Here is a 16,711-nt window from a genome sequence, read left to right as displayed (position 1 = left end):
CCGCATCACCGCCCAATCCGACTCGTCGCGGCCGGAAACCAGGCCCGACATGGCTGAAGTGATTTGGGGGCGGATTGTTGTGGGCGCGTATTCGGGATGGGAGGGGAAGGAAGGAGGGGGGTGGTGAGGTTTTAAGCCGACGGGGGAGAAAAGGAGGGTGCGGTTTCTGGAAGAGAGGCAAATCGAAATGGAGGGGCAAGGCGTGCAGGATCCCCGCACACGTGAGCGCTGCTGCGAATCGGTGATGCCAGTTGTGGTACCGCGCGCAACTACATCCGCCGGCGGCGCATGGAGGCTGGAAGGCGTGGGAAGGAGGGCGAAAGAAATCAATTTTTTTTAATTTCTAAATACACTTGCTATTACAAATTAAAGCTCCAGATTCGTCCACTTGAAGAAATAGAAAAAAAAATTCAAATTACTGCCCTCAACTAATTTTGGATAATCCTCTAAATAACTTTTTTTTTGTTTACTTAACCCATCCGGTTTACAAAACCAACCCACTATTCACCTATAGATCATTACCCAATCCGGTTTTGCCAATGTGATGGTTGTTTTCTTATTGCTGGTGCCACGTGGTCTATGACATGGATGAAATCAACCAAAACGCATAGGACGCACCATCCATGCAGCGTAGCACTCCTCATCGATGCTTGCGGCGAGCAGGGAGCCTCGCATGCGTGGGTCTCGCTGGCAGAAAAACGACATTTCATCCAACTCAGTACCGCTCATATTTTGATCCGATATTAATGTTAACATTTGTACCGAGTTCAAATTTCAAAATTCCCTGAAGCCTTTTAGTACCGGATCGTAACATCACCCGGTACTACCTTTTAGTACCGGGTGGTATTATGATCCGGTACTAAAGGTCCTCCACGGGTTATTTCAAAAGAAAAGCATGTCTACATCCATCACATGCGCTGCGTAGGTGGGATGACAAGAAAGGCTTGCAACGAGATTTAAGGATCGGTACTGAAAGCGGAATCCCCGGCCGGACCTGCTTTGTTTTTTGACGCAAAACAAGGGATTTGGAATCGGTACGGAAAGCGGAATCCCCAGTAGTATCTATACCTGAGAAAAAAAAATCCTAGCCCGGCCTGAGCCTAACGGGCTAAACTCAGCACAACACTCATTTAAGGTCGGGTGTGGTGCTGAGTTTTTATCAAAAATATCTGAATAATAAAATGAATTATATTTGCACTAGCAAAAGATGGTCGAGCTGGCCCAATTTTGTTGGCACGGTTGAGCTAATGGGCTAGCTTGGGTAGACATTTTAGGCTCCAAGGAAACTGAACTTTTTTGTTAGCTCGGCCCGACGTAACCCGACCCGTAGTTTGCTCAAGTCCAGGCTCAAGCCAGCCGCCAACGGGTTCTCCTGCTCTAGCGTTAGCACCGTCCATCTACAGGTACTTCCTACGCATGGTGGCGCCAAGTTGGATGGCACTGCGACGGCTACTTGAGGTGTCGCCGACACCAACACGCTCTGTATTCGTGCCCCCATCATCATCATTATGTAGAATCAGATACTGCAGAGCAAGTAGCATGCCACTATTGCACACGAGCGCGCGCGCCACCATCTTTCTGTTGTAGTGCTTGTTGTCCATCACGGCTCCGACGAGGCAAAAACAAAGTGGCTGCGGCCTAACGGCGTGCAGCGCGATGTCGTCGCCGACTATCATCTTTACCTTGCACATGGCATGCACCTTCATTTCGCTATTTCCCAGATGGTCCTACTTGGACATGACCTGGTTCATGGCCTATGTCTCGCCCTGGTTGAACGGCGGGCCTGAAACCATCTTTAGTATGCATAATTAAACCGGATAAAAAGATGAGAAAATTTCTTATTTAACACTGTAAGATGACTAAATTCCTTTTTTTACACTGAAAATTTTTTCGTAACATCGAGTTCTATCTTCTGTTCCTTATTTGATATTTTTATCACTCTTGTCACATAAGTCAAACAAAACAACCATCAAATCACCTCCAAAATTCATGAATTTTTTTTATAATAGAACAAATGAAGATGAGTCCATATTGATTAAAAACGCACATATACCTTTGCCATTTTAAAATTAAAATTCACAAAATCTGACTACTTTTGAAGCATATTTGAATTTTTATGGTATCAAAATACTTTCCAAAAATTATGGAAAAATATCTAATATTCCTTACATGAGATGTAGTCATTTATAAAATTATTTTCTATCATAAGTTGCATAGAGAATTATAAGGTTCTGTAAAATTTTCCCAAATTTATGTTTCTTAATAATTCTCAATGTACGTTTTGCTAGGAAATTTAATAAGTTCCAGCATCTGATGTGAGAAATATTAGTTATTTTCTTATAAATTTTAAAAGTGTTTTAGTGTCATGAAAATTCAGATAACTTATAAAGGTAGCCTAAGTTGGTGAATTTTAATTTTAAAATCGTAAAGGTATATGTTCCTTTTAATAAATATGGGTTCATATTTATTTTTTGCGTCACAACAAAAAGTTTCATGATTTTTGGAGGTAATTTGAAAATCGTTTCACCTAACTTAACTAACATAAGTGACGGAAATGTCAAATAAGGAAATAAGGAATGAAAGTTAGAAGTTGATGTCATATTAGGAAGAAAAAATTTTCAGGATCAAGAAAGGAATTAACTCATCAACTCATCTTCCAGTGAATTTCCTCTAAAAAGATACCTTTAGCATGGCGCATGAGCACTTGGGCAGAACAAAAGCATGCGTGACAACACATCATCATACTACAGCATCTGCCTGGTCTACAAAATCTTTAGGTCCGACACGGGGTACACATATCACTGGGCCCGCATGTCAGCATTTATGTAAAAATAGAAAAAAGTCTCACGTGCATCTCCTTGAATTGAACTCGCGACCTGATGGACATACACAAAAGCAAATCTTTTTATCTCTGAAACTTTTTGCCTAGTATTTTCTATAGAAAAATGAAAAAAATCTTCACAAATAAGTATCACGTCACTACACATCACTACCATCATAGTTAACCAATTCATTACATTCATGTGCAAATTAATTAATCAAGTGAAGTAAATAGAGATAATATTTAATAATCATGCTAGTAATTATTTTTCTTAATTATTCATATCTTAAATACATTCTAGAATTTTATTGTATTTTTAAGAGCTATAGAGCAATTTTTGAAAAACACAAAGATCATTTCTGCAATTATTTTTGAATGCTAAAAGTAAATAAAATCTCTCTGTCACCCATGGGCTAATTTCAGCCCTCCCTCCTCTCTCTAAAATGGGCCCAAAGGATCCAATGGGCGAAAATGGGCTGAAATCGTCCCAAGCCTGATTGAGAGATTTCATCAGCTGTTCTATTAAAAATAATTGCTGAAATGATCTTATGTTATTAAAATTACTTCTTGAGCTCTCAAAATTTCTAATAATTCTCATAGAGTATTTTAGGCCACGAAAATTTTCTTTTAAAAATCCACCCATCATATATCGAGCAAATATAATTTCATTTCGTTTATTTGTGTCAGCTTCCCAGTCACCATGATTCTTCGGAAAGGTCATGAGCTTTTCCTCGTGTGATTTACCCGAGGATCTTCCCACGGAGCTTTGCTAGCTGTCGATGCCTCATCCAACGGATCGAAACGTCGCCATATCCTTTCCCACCACCACCCGCCGGTCGGCTCGCGTCGCCGGCTTCTCCCTCACCGACCACCACGCCCCCACCCCCACAGCGCTACCACCACGAGCCGCCATGGCCTCCTCGTCCTCCACCTACCTCGTGCTCACCTGCGTCCACGCTCCTCTCCCAAGGCCACTGCCGAGCCTCCATGTCACGAGAATCGCCTTGGCCGGCATCACCAGGCGCTCCACAGCCGGTGCCCCTCTGTTTGCCAGCCCCGCCGCGTGCCGCACGGGAGAGCGGCGCAGGGGGTGGGCCCAAATATGCCGGGACTCCTCGCTCCAGGGACCTCCCGGCGCCGACTCTCCTGCGCAGGACCAGGAGGATAAGAAGAAGAGCGAGGCAGTGGCGGCTGCTGCTGCACGGATTGCGAGTGGCGGTGGCGGCGGTGGGAAGCTGAGCGACTGGACCACGTCGGTGCTCATCTTCGGCATCTGGGCGGGGTTCATGTACTACATCTTCCAGCTCGCGCCCAACCAGACCCCGGTAAGGGATTCAATTCCTTCCTTGCTTCTTGCTTGCTTCATGGTACGCTCTGTCGTGAAATGTGAATTGGAATACCCTTGCTTCTACGGAGTACTTGTCAGTGATGTTAATATGCCTTAGTTTCACGCATTTACAAGATTCTGTCCTCTGAAATCGATGCTCATTAGCGTAGCTTAGTATCACTTGCTCTTTTTTTTTGAGGATTAGCATTGCTTGCTCTTGACCGCGCCATCTGGCAACACTCGGATGATGTTGTTTTGTCCTATGATTTCGTTGCCCTGGCAGTACAGTTCCCTCCATTGAATCTCCATTCCCCACCCAGTGTTTTGCTTGGATTATCAGGGAAACAAGCCATGATTAATTTAATATGTCCCTAATCTGTACCTATCCATCCAAACACGACACGCTAGGCTGCATTACATGAGTACATCTACAACACAGAGAGAAGAATTAATTGATCAGTTGTTGGGCTGTTTTCAGTAGTTCTGCAGTATCGTAATCTTTTGCTATTTCATATCTGATGTTATTGGCCAGGACCATGACCAACTAAGACATTTGCAGTCAACTGATTGATTTATTAAACTTAAATTCGAATACACTCCAGATATTTTGGCAATGCCTGTTCTTCATGAAATCTATGCCCATTGTTTCTTCATTCTTCAAAATACTGATTGTACTGTGATGCTTGTATTTTTGGTGTCCGGGAAAATATTGCTAATTTGTGACTCCACTCTGGCTGCAGTACAGGGACACATACTTCTTGCAGAAACTTTTAAATCTGAAAGGTGATGATGGCTTTCGAATGAATGACGTTCTTGTTGCTCTGTGGTATATTATGGGCATCTGGCCACTAGTCTACAGTATGTTGCTCCTTCCTACTGGTAGAAGGTAAGAACAATATTGTGTTTAATCAATACTGTAACATTGTTTAAGTGTGTGTTTTACATGTGGATTCAGCTCATGCTGTATGTATGCATGATCTGCAGTAAAATAGTGATGAAGGCTGTGGTATACTTGCTTGCCATTTTTTAGTCTTATTGGGTTGGTCTTAAAGCATACAATAATTACCAAGTTGTAAAACAAGAAATGATTAACAGTGACAACAACACAGAGATGGTCCTTTGTGTCTGAAAAAAATGATCAACAGCAACACTACTGCCTTCCCAAGCCAGCTGGGGTAGGCTGTCCGACCGAAGATGATTTAACCATAATATGATTTATATTTAGTTAATTTATTTTGCATTCTGTCATAATAACACATTGTACTGTAAGATCCTTCAAAATGCTTGGTATGCTGGTATAGTGATTGTTAAATGCTGCATGACTTGTTAAATCTTTATTTTGTAGAATTAAGCCAACTACAAACAAATTTATTGTTTAGCATGCTGTTGAATTAGTCTACAGTGTGCTTCTTCTTCTTCCTACTGGGAGATGATTTACGAATCTGTGAATTTCTAATCTATGAAATTCCCCTTTAGTTGACTACTAAAGTTGTTCACACATCACATTTCGTTTATAGTCTAGCTTTTTTAGCGTGTTTGGATCATGTATTCAGGTCAGTTCTTACAGAACGATTCATGCTATTTTCTTTAACAAAAATGTTCCTGATCATCTTTAAAAAATTAGAAGATAATGTTTTCGTTCTTCTCATGGGGCACACTTATTTTAACCAGATGGTAGTGCACGTGGAATAGTATCTGAGATAATTGGTTTGAGTCCCACTCCCCTTGTTAAACCAATGATTTATTGTTTATCCACGTTGCATAGGGCACCAACCACCCTTTTGTCCAATGTCTTATAAAAAAAACAACAGCAAGAATCATGTTCATGTGCATATGTGTACTCATGAACGCGCATGCATATGTACGCAGGCACATGAATGCTACCTGTTACATTTCAGTCTTTCAGTGAATTACATTGACATATTTCTGGATCTTCCTAAAAAGCATTTGATAGTAGAGGCCTTTGTGTTAGATTTTTGCTATCTTAGTATGGATTTGCATATGGATGTAAATGTAATATATCCTCAATTCTGACTAGCATGTATAGGAGAGTCCATATCTTTGCAAAAGGGAAGTGAGATTGTCATGAATTTTTAATTCACTACAAATGGATGGCCATAACTTAAAAACTGGACATACCTATGTTCAAAATTTGGAGAAACTAGTCATTTCATTTATTGTTCTCATTGCTGGTCATATGATTTTATTTCTTGGACACTATTCTTTTTGGTATACACATCAAAACAAAAAATATTGTTGTAGCATCAATTTTTTTCTATGGTACTATATTCTCTATTACCATTGTAACAGTAAAATTGTATTGCAGTTCCAAAAGCAAGATCCCTGTATGGCCATTCCTGGTTCTTTCATGCATTGGAGGAGCATATGCTTTGATTCCTTACTTTGTTCTATGGAAGCCTCCACCTCCTCCTATTGATGAAGATGAAATTGAACAATGGCCATTGAAATTTCTTGAGTCAAAGTTAACTGCAGGAGTACGTTTTAGTTTTACTACATTAGGTTTCAACTTTATTTGGTCATTATTGACTATATTTCTTTCATATCATGCTGCAGGTGGTATTTGCCCTGGGCATTGGACTGATTATATATGCAGGCAAAGCTGGTGGTGATGATTGGAAGGAATTCATTCGCTACTTTAGGGAGAGCAAGTTTGTAAGTTCTGCAGCATGATTCAGTCCTGAGTAGAAGAGTAATAAAAAACATTATGGCATATAATGAATTGTTGCACTATTGAGTATTGACTTTTATGTATTTACACATATCCTAGATATTCCTCAATTTCAGTTAGATGTTTCTTTGACACCTCTAAACAATCGTGGTATTCCATGGTGAACACAAAGATAAACATGTCCAAAGTTTTAAAAGTTAAAATATTCATCGATCCAGTTTCCTATCTTCTATGATTTGAAATTTATGAGTGATGTATCTGTTGACCATGCCATAATTTGATTCTATGTCACTGCTATGCATTTCATCAAAATGGATTTAATCACTACAAGGGTGGAATTAACTTTCCATTTCTTTTATGTCATGTATCAGATTCATGCCACCTGCCTTGATTTCACTTTGCTCTCTGCCTTCTCTCCATTCTGGGTCTACAATGACATGACAGCGAGACGATGGTAAGCACAAAAGCACTCATGCTTAATGTTGTGTAGAGAAGGGTTGCATTTTTTATTTTTTTAAACAAACATTGTGTAGAGAAGTTGCATGATAGACTTTGCAGTGACTGAATCAATTGTAGCAGTAAAAACCTACATCACATGAGACTAAATTAACATTTAGCTTTATCCTTTGTTTAACAGGAAAAATGGTTCATGGCTTCTGCTGCTTGCGCTGATACCTTTTGTGGGGCCCTCACTGTATCTTCTACTACGTCCATCACTTTCTTCTCTGCTGGCAGCATCTGCTTCATCATCTGATGAAATTGAGAAATAACTGGTGTCTAACTTAGAACCAGTGAAGATTTTGGTTGTGAGATGATGACATGTGTAAAAAGGTTGATCTGGCAACTGAATTTGCCAGCCAAATGCTATTTCAATTGGTGATTTGGTGAAAATGCACAATTTTGCATATCACTGCTGCAGTGCTCAAACTGGAAAGCAGGTCTGGACACTGAAGTCATATTCAACATTGTCCGCATCTGGGCGCCTGACAAATTATCAAGGTTATACTCAAGGAGTAATCAGCGATGTTTCAATCCATGATGAACAACAATGTATGGTATTATGCAGCAAAGTATTAGGACATTATACTGCTATATTCTGCTCTTGTGTACTCCCTCCGTTCCAAATTATAGGTCATTTTGACTTTTATTCATAGATAATATTATGTATCTAGACATAGGGTATATCTAAGTGCATAGCAAAACCTATAAATCTAAAAAAAAGCTAAAACGACTTATAATTTGGAATGGAGGGAGTAGAAAAATTTTGCTGCTGTTACAATGACCCATATGTAAGAAGCCAGAGCAGCGGTACATAATGATGAATAGCTGACTGCAGATTGCTGGTCGCATCCAAAGAAAATGCTCAACGCAACTGGGCAATTGCTCTGGTTGTCCCGCTCGACGGTACATACGTTCGTGAGTTGGGTTTGTAAGTTGTAATCCCCCCTCGGCCCCTCCTCTGTTGTCTTTCAACTAGCGCCGTACAGGCACATGAAAAAAAAAACTCTTTCTATTGCCTTTCCATTTGTTGAGTACAAGTTCATGTGGGCTCCTGAACTCGTTGTTTTCTGAACCGCTCAAGGTACAATTGACTTGTGTTGTGGTACCTACTGGAGATCCGGCCAAGGTTCAGGGCAAATTCTGGTCAAGTTCAAAAAGTATACACTTTTTGGGCGCTAACCATATACTAAAAAACTGATGAAAGGGCGTCAATTAAATGGCAGATGATGCCTGCCCAAATGGGCACCTGGAACACTGCAAACTGGTTGGTGATGCATTGGAAAGAAGAGGCGACATGTCAGCAAGGCTGATACATACTCCCTCCACCCCGCAAAGGGTGTCGTTTTAGGTTTATCCAAGTTTACAATTAAGAGTATCAATATTTATAACACTAAATAGGTATACTATAAAAATATATTTCATACCTAATCTAATGAAACTTCCTGGACATCAAAAGCATTGATATATTTTTATATAAACTTGGTCAAAGGTTTGATTTAGGATAGAACTAAAGGGACACTCTTTGTGGGATAGAGGGAGTACAAATTTAAATGTATAAACAAAGGGGAGTGCCTACTTATCATCTGGTTGATTTTGGATTTAGTTTTCATCCAGATTTATAATGAAACAATGACCCGTCACAAAAAAAGACAAAAAAGAAAAGTGAATGATACACGATGATTTCTCAATAAGAAATCGCAACAAGCAGCAAAGAAAAAACTGAATGAAAAATACAAGGAAACCACTCAGATTTCTATCACTACGATCACTCATCACATGTTAGCCTTACGTCAGCAGTATCAGTTGTCCTGTTGACGTCGCTTCCGTTCGCTCTCCGGCAGCCAGCACACCGGTGAAGTTCAAAAACCAAATGGAAACGAGAAGAAGAGCAAGATCCCGTATGTTGTAAAACAACCGGACTCTATAATCCTAAAAGGAAAGGAAGACTAAAATCCTAATCATGCTTGTGACCTCTTATCAAAACTCTGGGTATAGTTCGGAATATATATATGAAGATCTTCATTGTAAATCATCAATATTCAAAGAATAAAGAATAGTCCCTCGTACTTGTGTCTTGTCTATTTTCTTATGTTCTTATACTTGTCGTGAGAGACGTGAGAGGGAAAAGATCCAGCTGCTGACTACGTATTTTACAACACGTTATCAGCACGACCGCTCTTCGTCGACTACGCTGAAGGAATCCCCGTCAACTTTGACGCCGGCGATCTCACCGTCATCCTCGTCAAGACTACTTCGACGATAAGGAGTCTGTCAAGCTTGACGCTGACGATCTCGCTGTCGTTGTCATCATCGACTACTTCGATGACGTCGACTACATCTGCACCGACTCTCCATCAAGCCGGCAGGTCCCCCAGCCCTGACTCTCCATCAAGCCGGCAGGTCCCCCAGCCCTGCTGAAGTGTCCTACGCGACAGGCTTCGAATTCGTTCGATGATCAAAGCTGCATGGTATGATTTATTTTCCAGCCTATAGCAGATTAGATGTGTTGGTCTGCCCTTCGAGTTTGACGATTCAATCTGCTACTATCTACCGAATAGTTTCGCTCGCTAGATGTTCATGCAGTTGGCTTGCACGTTGGCGATTTTTGGGTATAATAAAAGGGTCATGTACTAGCAGTGCATACATACGTGAAACCTGAAAGTGTAATGCTTGAATGTCTACACGAACGAATCACTACGGGACACAGGAAAATTGCCAGTGCCGGGGCACTTAGCAAAGGGTAAAAAACACTAAGCGAAACGTTTGCCGAGTGTAACACTTGGCAAACGGCACACGGCAAAAATACACTCGGCAAAGTTAACTTTGCTGAGTGTTTTTGTCGGGCACTAGGCGAAGCTTTCACCGAGTGCCTAAAAAACACTCGGCAAACATATTTTTCGAAGAAAATAAAAAAAACAAAAAACGCCGGCCGCCACCACCACCAGCCTCCACCACCGCCACCACTGCCGGTCACCACCACCGGCCTCCACCACCGCCACCACTGCCACCCGCCACCACGCCGCCTCGCCACTGCCGCCGCCCACCACGCCGCCTCGCCACTACCGCCGCCCACCGACCTCCACCATTAGCACCACTGCCGGCCACCACCACTAGCCTCCACCACCGCCACCACTGCCACCCGCCACCACGCCGTCTCGCCACGGCTGCCGCCCACCACGCCACCTCACCACGGCCGCCGCCCACCACGCCGCCACATCCGCCGAGGAGAAGGGGAGGGGCGGGCCGCACATCGCCGGAGAGAAGGGGAGGGGGCGCCCGGCCACCCACCGCCACCCGCCGAGGAGAAGGGGAGGGGGTCACCCACCGCCACCCGCCGAGGAGAAGGGGAGGGGGCCACCCACCGCCACCCGCCGCCACACCACCTGTCACCGAGGAGAAGGGGAGGGGGCGACCGGCCGCCACCGGATCCGGCCGGGAGGGGAGGAGCCGCCACCGGATCTGGCTTGGAGGGGAGGTGCCGCCGCTGCATCCGGCCTGGAGGGGAGAGGTGGCGGGGGAGAGGCGTCGGAGAGAAGGGGAGGAGGCGACCGCCGGGGGAGGGAGGGCCACCTCCCATCCTCACCCGGATCTGGCCCCCGCCGCCTGGATCTAGCCCGTCCGCTGGGGAAGAAGGGGAGAAGGGAGGCGCCGTCCGGCGGGAGGGAGGCGGCGTCCGGCGGGAGGGAAGGGGCGGCATGGGTGGGGGAGGAGGGGGGCGGTGTGAGGGGAGACGGGCCGGGGGTGTGGCGTGCGGCGTGGGGGCTTGCGCGACTTGAGAGGGGCGGTGTGAGGGAAGGCGGGCCCGGTGCGGGAAAAAAATCGCCGAGTGTCCTATGTGTGACACTCGGTAAAGGGTTCTTTGCCGAGTGTCTAACCTAGGACACTCGGCAAAGTTTTTTTTAAAAAAATAAAAAATATCCAACAGTTTCAAAAAAATACCAAATTTTCACATGAAATAATATATGTTCTCTATTGACTATACAAAAAATTTTGTAGTCAAACCAAAACTCGACCGTCACTTAGACTCTAAATCTTATCGAATCCTTCTCAAAGTTACTATTCTTCTTCTGAGATGCTTTGGTTTGTAAATATCGTACGTGATGAAATGTGCAAAATCTTCTCAATTTTTTTTTCACAGCCTCCACGTATTATATCATCACATCATGACAAATCTGATGATTTTCAGACTTTGCTTGTTTTTTCTATAATTTAAAAATACTATTGCCACACGTTCATGGTTGTGTTTCCTGAACAAGGTGTTCGAAATTTCTTTTCATTTCATGGGTCAGGTCTCAAATTGGGATAAATAACATGAATATTATTTTTCTACTCATTTTGTTCTATGATTTGAATCACATGCAGTTCAAATTTGACTTATACCAAAAATTTCCTTGAAATGCAATTAATTAAATAAATATAGCAAATAAATTCAAAAATATACCAAATTTTAACATGGAGTACCACATGTTATATGTGGGGAGTAGAAAAAATTTCAAGGTGAAAAGAGGAAAAAAACTTAGTTTTTTGCCGAGTGTCAAAAAAACACTCGGCAAACCCCCCCTTGCCGAGTGTCTTTTTTACACTCGGCAAAGCCCCCTCTTTGCCGAGTGTTTTTTTTTGACACTCGACAAAGAGGGGTGTTTGGCCCCGATTTGCCGAGTGTTTTTAGCTTGGCACTCGGCAAAGAGCTTGTTTGCCGAGTGTTCGAAAAAACACTCGGCAAAGAAAAAACACTCGGCAATTTTTAGTTTTCCCGTAGTGAATTTGCCGTCGCCAGCATGGAAGCTAAGAACGGCGGTAACTCTCAGCAGGATACCAACCACGATAGCACGACAACGATCATGAGATTTTCGATCTGCAAACTTCATGTCATCATCGCCCTGAAGTTGAGCCGATCAGCTGCCGCATGTCTTGCAGACGAAACTAACCCCTCGCCTGAAGGCGAGAGCTGATCTGCCATGGCGTGTCTTGCAGACGCTGACTGGGCCAGCTCTATAATTTTAAGGGTTCTTGGAAAGCAATAAGATAAAGGTCCGTTAAACTAATGTTTAATATCAAAACTAAAGTACTTTGCAATATATGTATAGCTCATAAAATATAACAATACTTTAAAAAACGAAAAACAATAACCATTATGATTATCTCAAATAAAAATATAATGCTTCAGTGCTTTGTAAAAAATCGTCTTCGAGCATTTCTTGATACAAAATCTTTAAGAGCAAAACAGTGTTGCTTACTGTGACAAGCGAATAGGATCGGTGTCCTTACCGTTGCCGATTGCCACCTCGCCGGGTGAGGAGCGAATCGGATCGGCACGGGCATCTCCTCTCCTCAGCCAGAGCGTGTTGATGGGCAGGTAGGGTCACGGCAACAGGAAACGATCAAACGAAACGTTGCCTGCGGCCTGCCCTCTGCTCGATGGATAAGGTTACGTAGAGTAGGACTGGAAGGGAGAGTTACCTACGGAATGGGCTGCTTTGTGATGGCCTTCAAATAGTTACTATACCAAATAGAAAATTATATATTCTAATTAACTACATAGTCTTAGACCCCAAGCTCTATGGGCCCCCGGTGGTCGCACTGCCTGCTCCCTAGAGTCGGGCTTGGACGCCGACAAGGTGACAAACCATTACTGTGCCATTTGTAAACATCAAAGATGTAGCTGCACCGCCACCCGTGCTGAGAACTCACGCACTAGTAGAGAACTTAGTATTAGTTCTGGTTAGTAGGGTGCAAATCTCCCAAAAATCCATGCAGGATAAACCAATCAAGACAAAAGGAGGGGTCTTTAGTCCTGGATCCTTCAACCGGGAGTAAATCCACCCTTTAGTCCCGGTTGGTTGCCACGCTAGGCGCGGGACTTTACAAACCGGGAGTAAAGGGTTCCCTTTTAGTCCCGGTTGGGTTTTCCAACTGGGACTAAAGTCCTGCAGGAAGGCGTGGCGCCTGTAGTTTCATGCATCACGTACGTATCCTGATCCTTTTGTTAACCTTTAGTAGTTGAGACTTTTTTTATAATAAAATCCAACTAGTATTTAAACAAATGAAACTAGTAATTATACTATTACTATATATACAAATCTTAGTACATATATACAATTCTTACCATACTATACAAATCAATCTTAGCATATTATATATACAAATCAAACTATATACCTACAATCTTCCCGTCGAGGTGTTGCTCGGAGCGTCTAAATTTCGTCCATCGTAATAAAATTCTCCTTGTGGATTTACCATCTCATCCATTAGGAATCCAATGAGACCTTCACATATTGCCGCTACTCTTTCCTTCTTCAAGAGTTCTTGTTGAATATTTAACATCTATAATTTGGAAATATGTGAATGTTACATGAACAATTAAATATAAGGAGCTAGAAAATAATTAACTATTAATAGTTTTATTTTACGTACTTTAAAGTTGTGCGGCGTCATCTTTAGTCCCTTGGGTCCCATAAAACTGTGCATGTGCTCACAGATGTAGCAGCCACATAGATTATTCCCGGATTCCTATCTTAAGCACTTCAGTGGGGAAAAAAATAAGTTATGAAATATACGTGTTATACAATGTACAAAATATGCAGACTTCATACGTAAATTTTTCTTTGAATGGACCTTTGTGTGTCCTGATGAATTGTCTCCATGCGCTGCAAATTAGAATAATGAATGATATAGTGTAATCGGGATAAAATTTAGGAAATAAACTTTTGCATAGAGATAAAGGTCCATAATTATTACAAGCCTAGCATGTCTTGCATGTCTTGATACTCCACCGGGTCTTTCTTCAATGAATCGAAGACAATGACGTGGCTTCTTTCAGGCTCAATTATAATGAGGATCGAGTGGAAGCTGCGTACGTAAATGTTCATACATATTAGAGCTAACTAACATTAATCAGGTAAGGAAAAAGAAAACAAAAGTAGACGGTATACACACACTTACTTGGAGTTGTTTGGAAGTAGTATGAAATCCTTGAATTTTTGTTTGTCTAGGAAATTGTATATTTCCACCAAGGTTTTTTCCGGCGATACCTGTATCTGTTTTTGGTTAACTACGGATGAATCCATGAAGCCAATATGGAGGTACGCTTCTCGTCGGCACGTCTGAATTAGCATCCTACATAAAATGGAAGACGAAGTTAGTACGGTGATGCATGTAAAAAAAATAATGATATGAGCTAAAATTTACATGTAGATAAACGGACACTTAAATATCCCAGGCACTGATCAGAGAGACGTCCAGAGCATCATGATGTTACACTTCATATATATCCTTGAATTCTAGCCACAGAAATTTCTCGCCTTCGCTATAAATATCTATCGGTTTTACCTTAAGGCCGAACATCTCCCTCAAGTCGGCGGACACCTTCATGTACTATTGATGGAATTCATACATCTTTGTTGATAGCTTCCGTACCAATTCAGGCCTTACTAGAGACTTGCCTAGCTTAAAGGTCCATCTCGGTTCAACTGGCGGTGCAACTGGCGGCTCAACTTGCCCTAGACATTCATCAAGTCTCATACCTATTTCTTCCATGAATTTCAATACTTGTGCTTGTTGATCCAAGGGCATTGCTGCTATCTTTTCAATGTCTTTTTCTGGTAGATGCCCAAGGTTGGGGACAACACCACTGCAAGATGACTTTCCTTTCCTTTTGTCCCTCTCATCAGTCTTGACTAACGCCCGTTCGTAGTTTGATAGTAGTGGTATCCTCTTATTGGCTCCATCTTCCATCTTGATAAAAAAAATTAATTCTCTTCGATTTACTGGTGGTGGCTCCATCTTCCTTGCTTTTTTTTCTTCGGCTTGTTTCCTAAACCACTCACTGACCTCTGCTTGGATTTCAGCCCACTATTCTATATGAGTCATTGCCTCCCAGCATTCCTACGAGTCACTTCAGGCTCCTTTCTTTTCTTCTTTCTCTATCTTGGCTTGGGAGGCGGTGGTCGTGACTCCTCGGGGCTGCTCTTAGTCCCAGCGACGGTCATCGGGGAGGGGTGTTGTTATTATTATTGTCGCTTCCACCACCAGGACGTGGTGGAGATGGAGACCTTGATCGAGCAGGAAGCGACGGTCTTGGAGCAGGTTGTGCTGGAGATGACGGTCTTGAGCTTTGAGGAGATGGTCGCTGCTAGGGATCTGCAGGGAGCGGTCTTGAGCTCTGAGGAGATGCCTTCGTGCCGGGAATGATGATGTAGCGTTTGCGCCATAGAATGATCTCATGAATCGCATCTCCTAGTGTCCTTTTCCGATCACCTCCCGGGAGGTCGAGCTCTAGGCCTTCATATTGGCTATCAGCAAGCTGCTCTAGGCTGACGCTGGCGTAGCCAGGTTGAATCTCCATGCCATGGCTTGTCTGCCCTGCCAGGATTGGTAAGGCCTCCCGTATGCCACCTGTACATATAGAAGAAGTAAACAAGTTATTAAACTCCGATCCCGAGGTGTGGATCAATTGAGAAGATTGCATAAATATTATGTATAAGTATACCTTAATAGTGTGGTTGCCGACCGGTGTATGCAGCTCACATGAGGTGCGTTGTGTGATGGCATCCACAGCGAACCGTTGCTCGTCCATAGGTAATCTTGGCGTCTGCGCATCAGGGAGCCCTATAGAAGCACAACTGCTCAAGAGGCATTGAGAAGGGCTAGTGAAGTTTGGATCCGGCAATGCTCCAGATTGGGCCAACTCCGCAACTGCGTGGGCCACTCGATGATTGATTTCCTCCAACATTCTTACTTCTTGTGAATGCACTTTGGATGCTAGCATCTGTCGCTAGCTCTCCTCGATCTGTTCCTTTCTTCGCTTATGGCTTCTATACGATGCGCTATCCAGAATGTTGTCATCATCCTCATCCTCTTCGTCGTCTTCCATTAGAACCCCTATTTTACCGTGCTTGGTCCAAACCAAATAGTTAGGCATGAAACTGTATCTAAACAAGTGGCTGTGGATGGTCCCCTAGGAATCCTTTGAATAGTCCTTGTTACTGCATTGGAAGCATGGACAACATACGAATCTATTTTCTAGCTTGTTCGCTTTGGCCACTTCGAGAAAATATTGTAAGCCATGAATAAACACCTTGCTCTGCCTGTCTGCATTATACATCCATTGCCGGTCCATCTGCATCATATTACGCATGAAAATGGATTACGTATGAAAATGGATTACACTTGAAAATTGATTATGCATGAAAATGGATTCACGATTGAAATCATGTCAAAGGTTGGAGTGCAAATAATGCTGAAAGTTTAGATATAGATAGAAATACACATATTTAAATTACAGATCCAAACAACATGATACACTATGACAAGCCATCCACTGAGTATTATCTGGGAGGACTTTAAGCATCCTTGGGCAGTGAAGATGAAGGTT

The 16,711-nt window shown here is 42.8% G+C and overlaps 1 protein-coding gene across 1 annotated transcript; it reads left to right on the top strand.

Moving 5' to 3' along the window:
- The first annotated feature begins 3,635 nt into the window (after window positions 1-3,635).
- Window positions 3,636-7,929, top strand: LOC117862250 (uncharacterized). Its single transcript, XM_034745783.2, has 6 exons — window positions 3,636-4,146; window positions 4,889-5,034; window positions 6,475-6,643; window positions 6,723-6,821; window positions 7,209-7,291; window positions 7,475-7,929. Exons 1-6 carry the CDS (start codon window positions 3,733-3,735, stop codon window positions 7,605-7,607), a joined length of 1,044 nt encoding a protein of 347 aa, XP_034601674.1. The 5' UTR covers window positions 3,636-3,732; the 3' UTR covers window positions 7,608-7,929.
- Window positions 7,930-16,711: the final 8,782 nt, after the last annotated feature.

Source organism: Setaria viridis, chromosome 6 (genome assembly GCF_005286985.2).
Source record: "Setaria viridis chromosome 6, Setaria_viridis_v4.0, whole genome shotgun sequence".
Lineage (NCBI taxonomy): Eukaryota > Viridiplantae > Streptophyta > Magnoliopsida > Poales > Poaceae > Setaria > Setaria viridis.
Note: the sequence above shows the minus strand (reverse complement) of the source record. Positions and strands in the feature narration are given on the sequence as shown.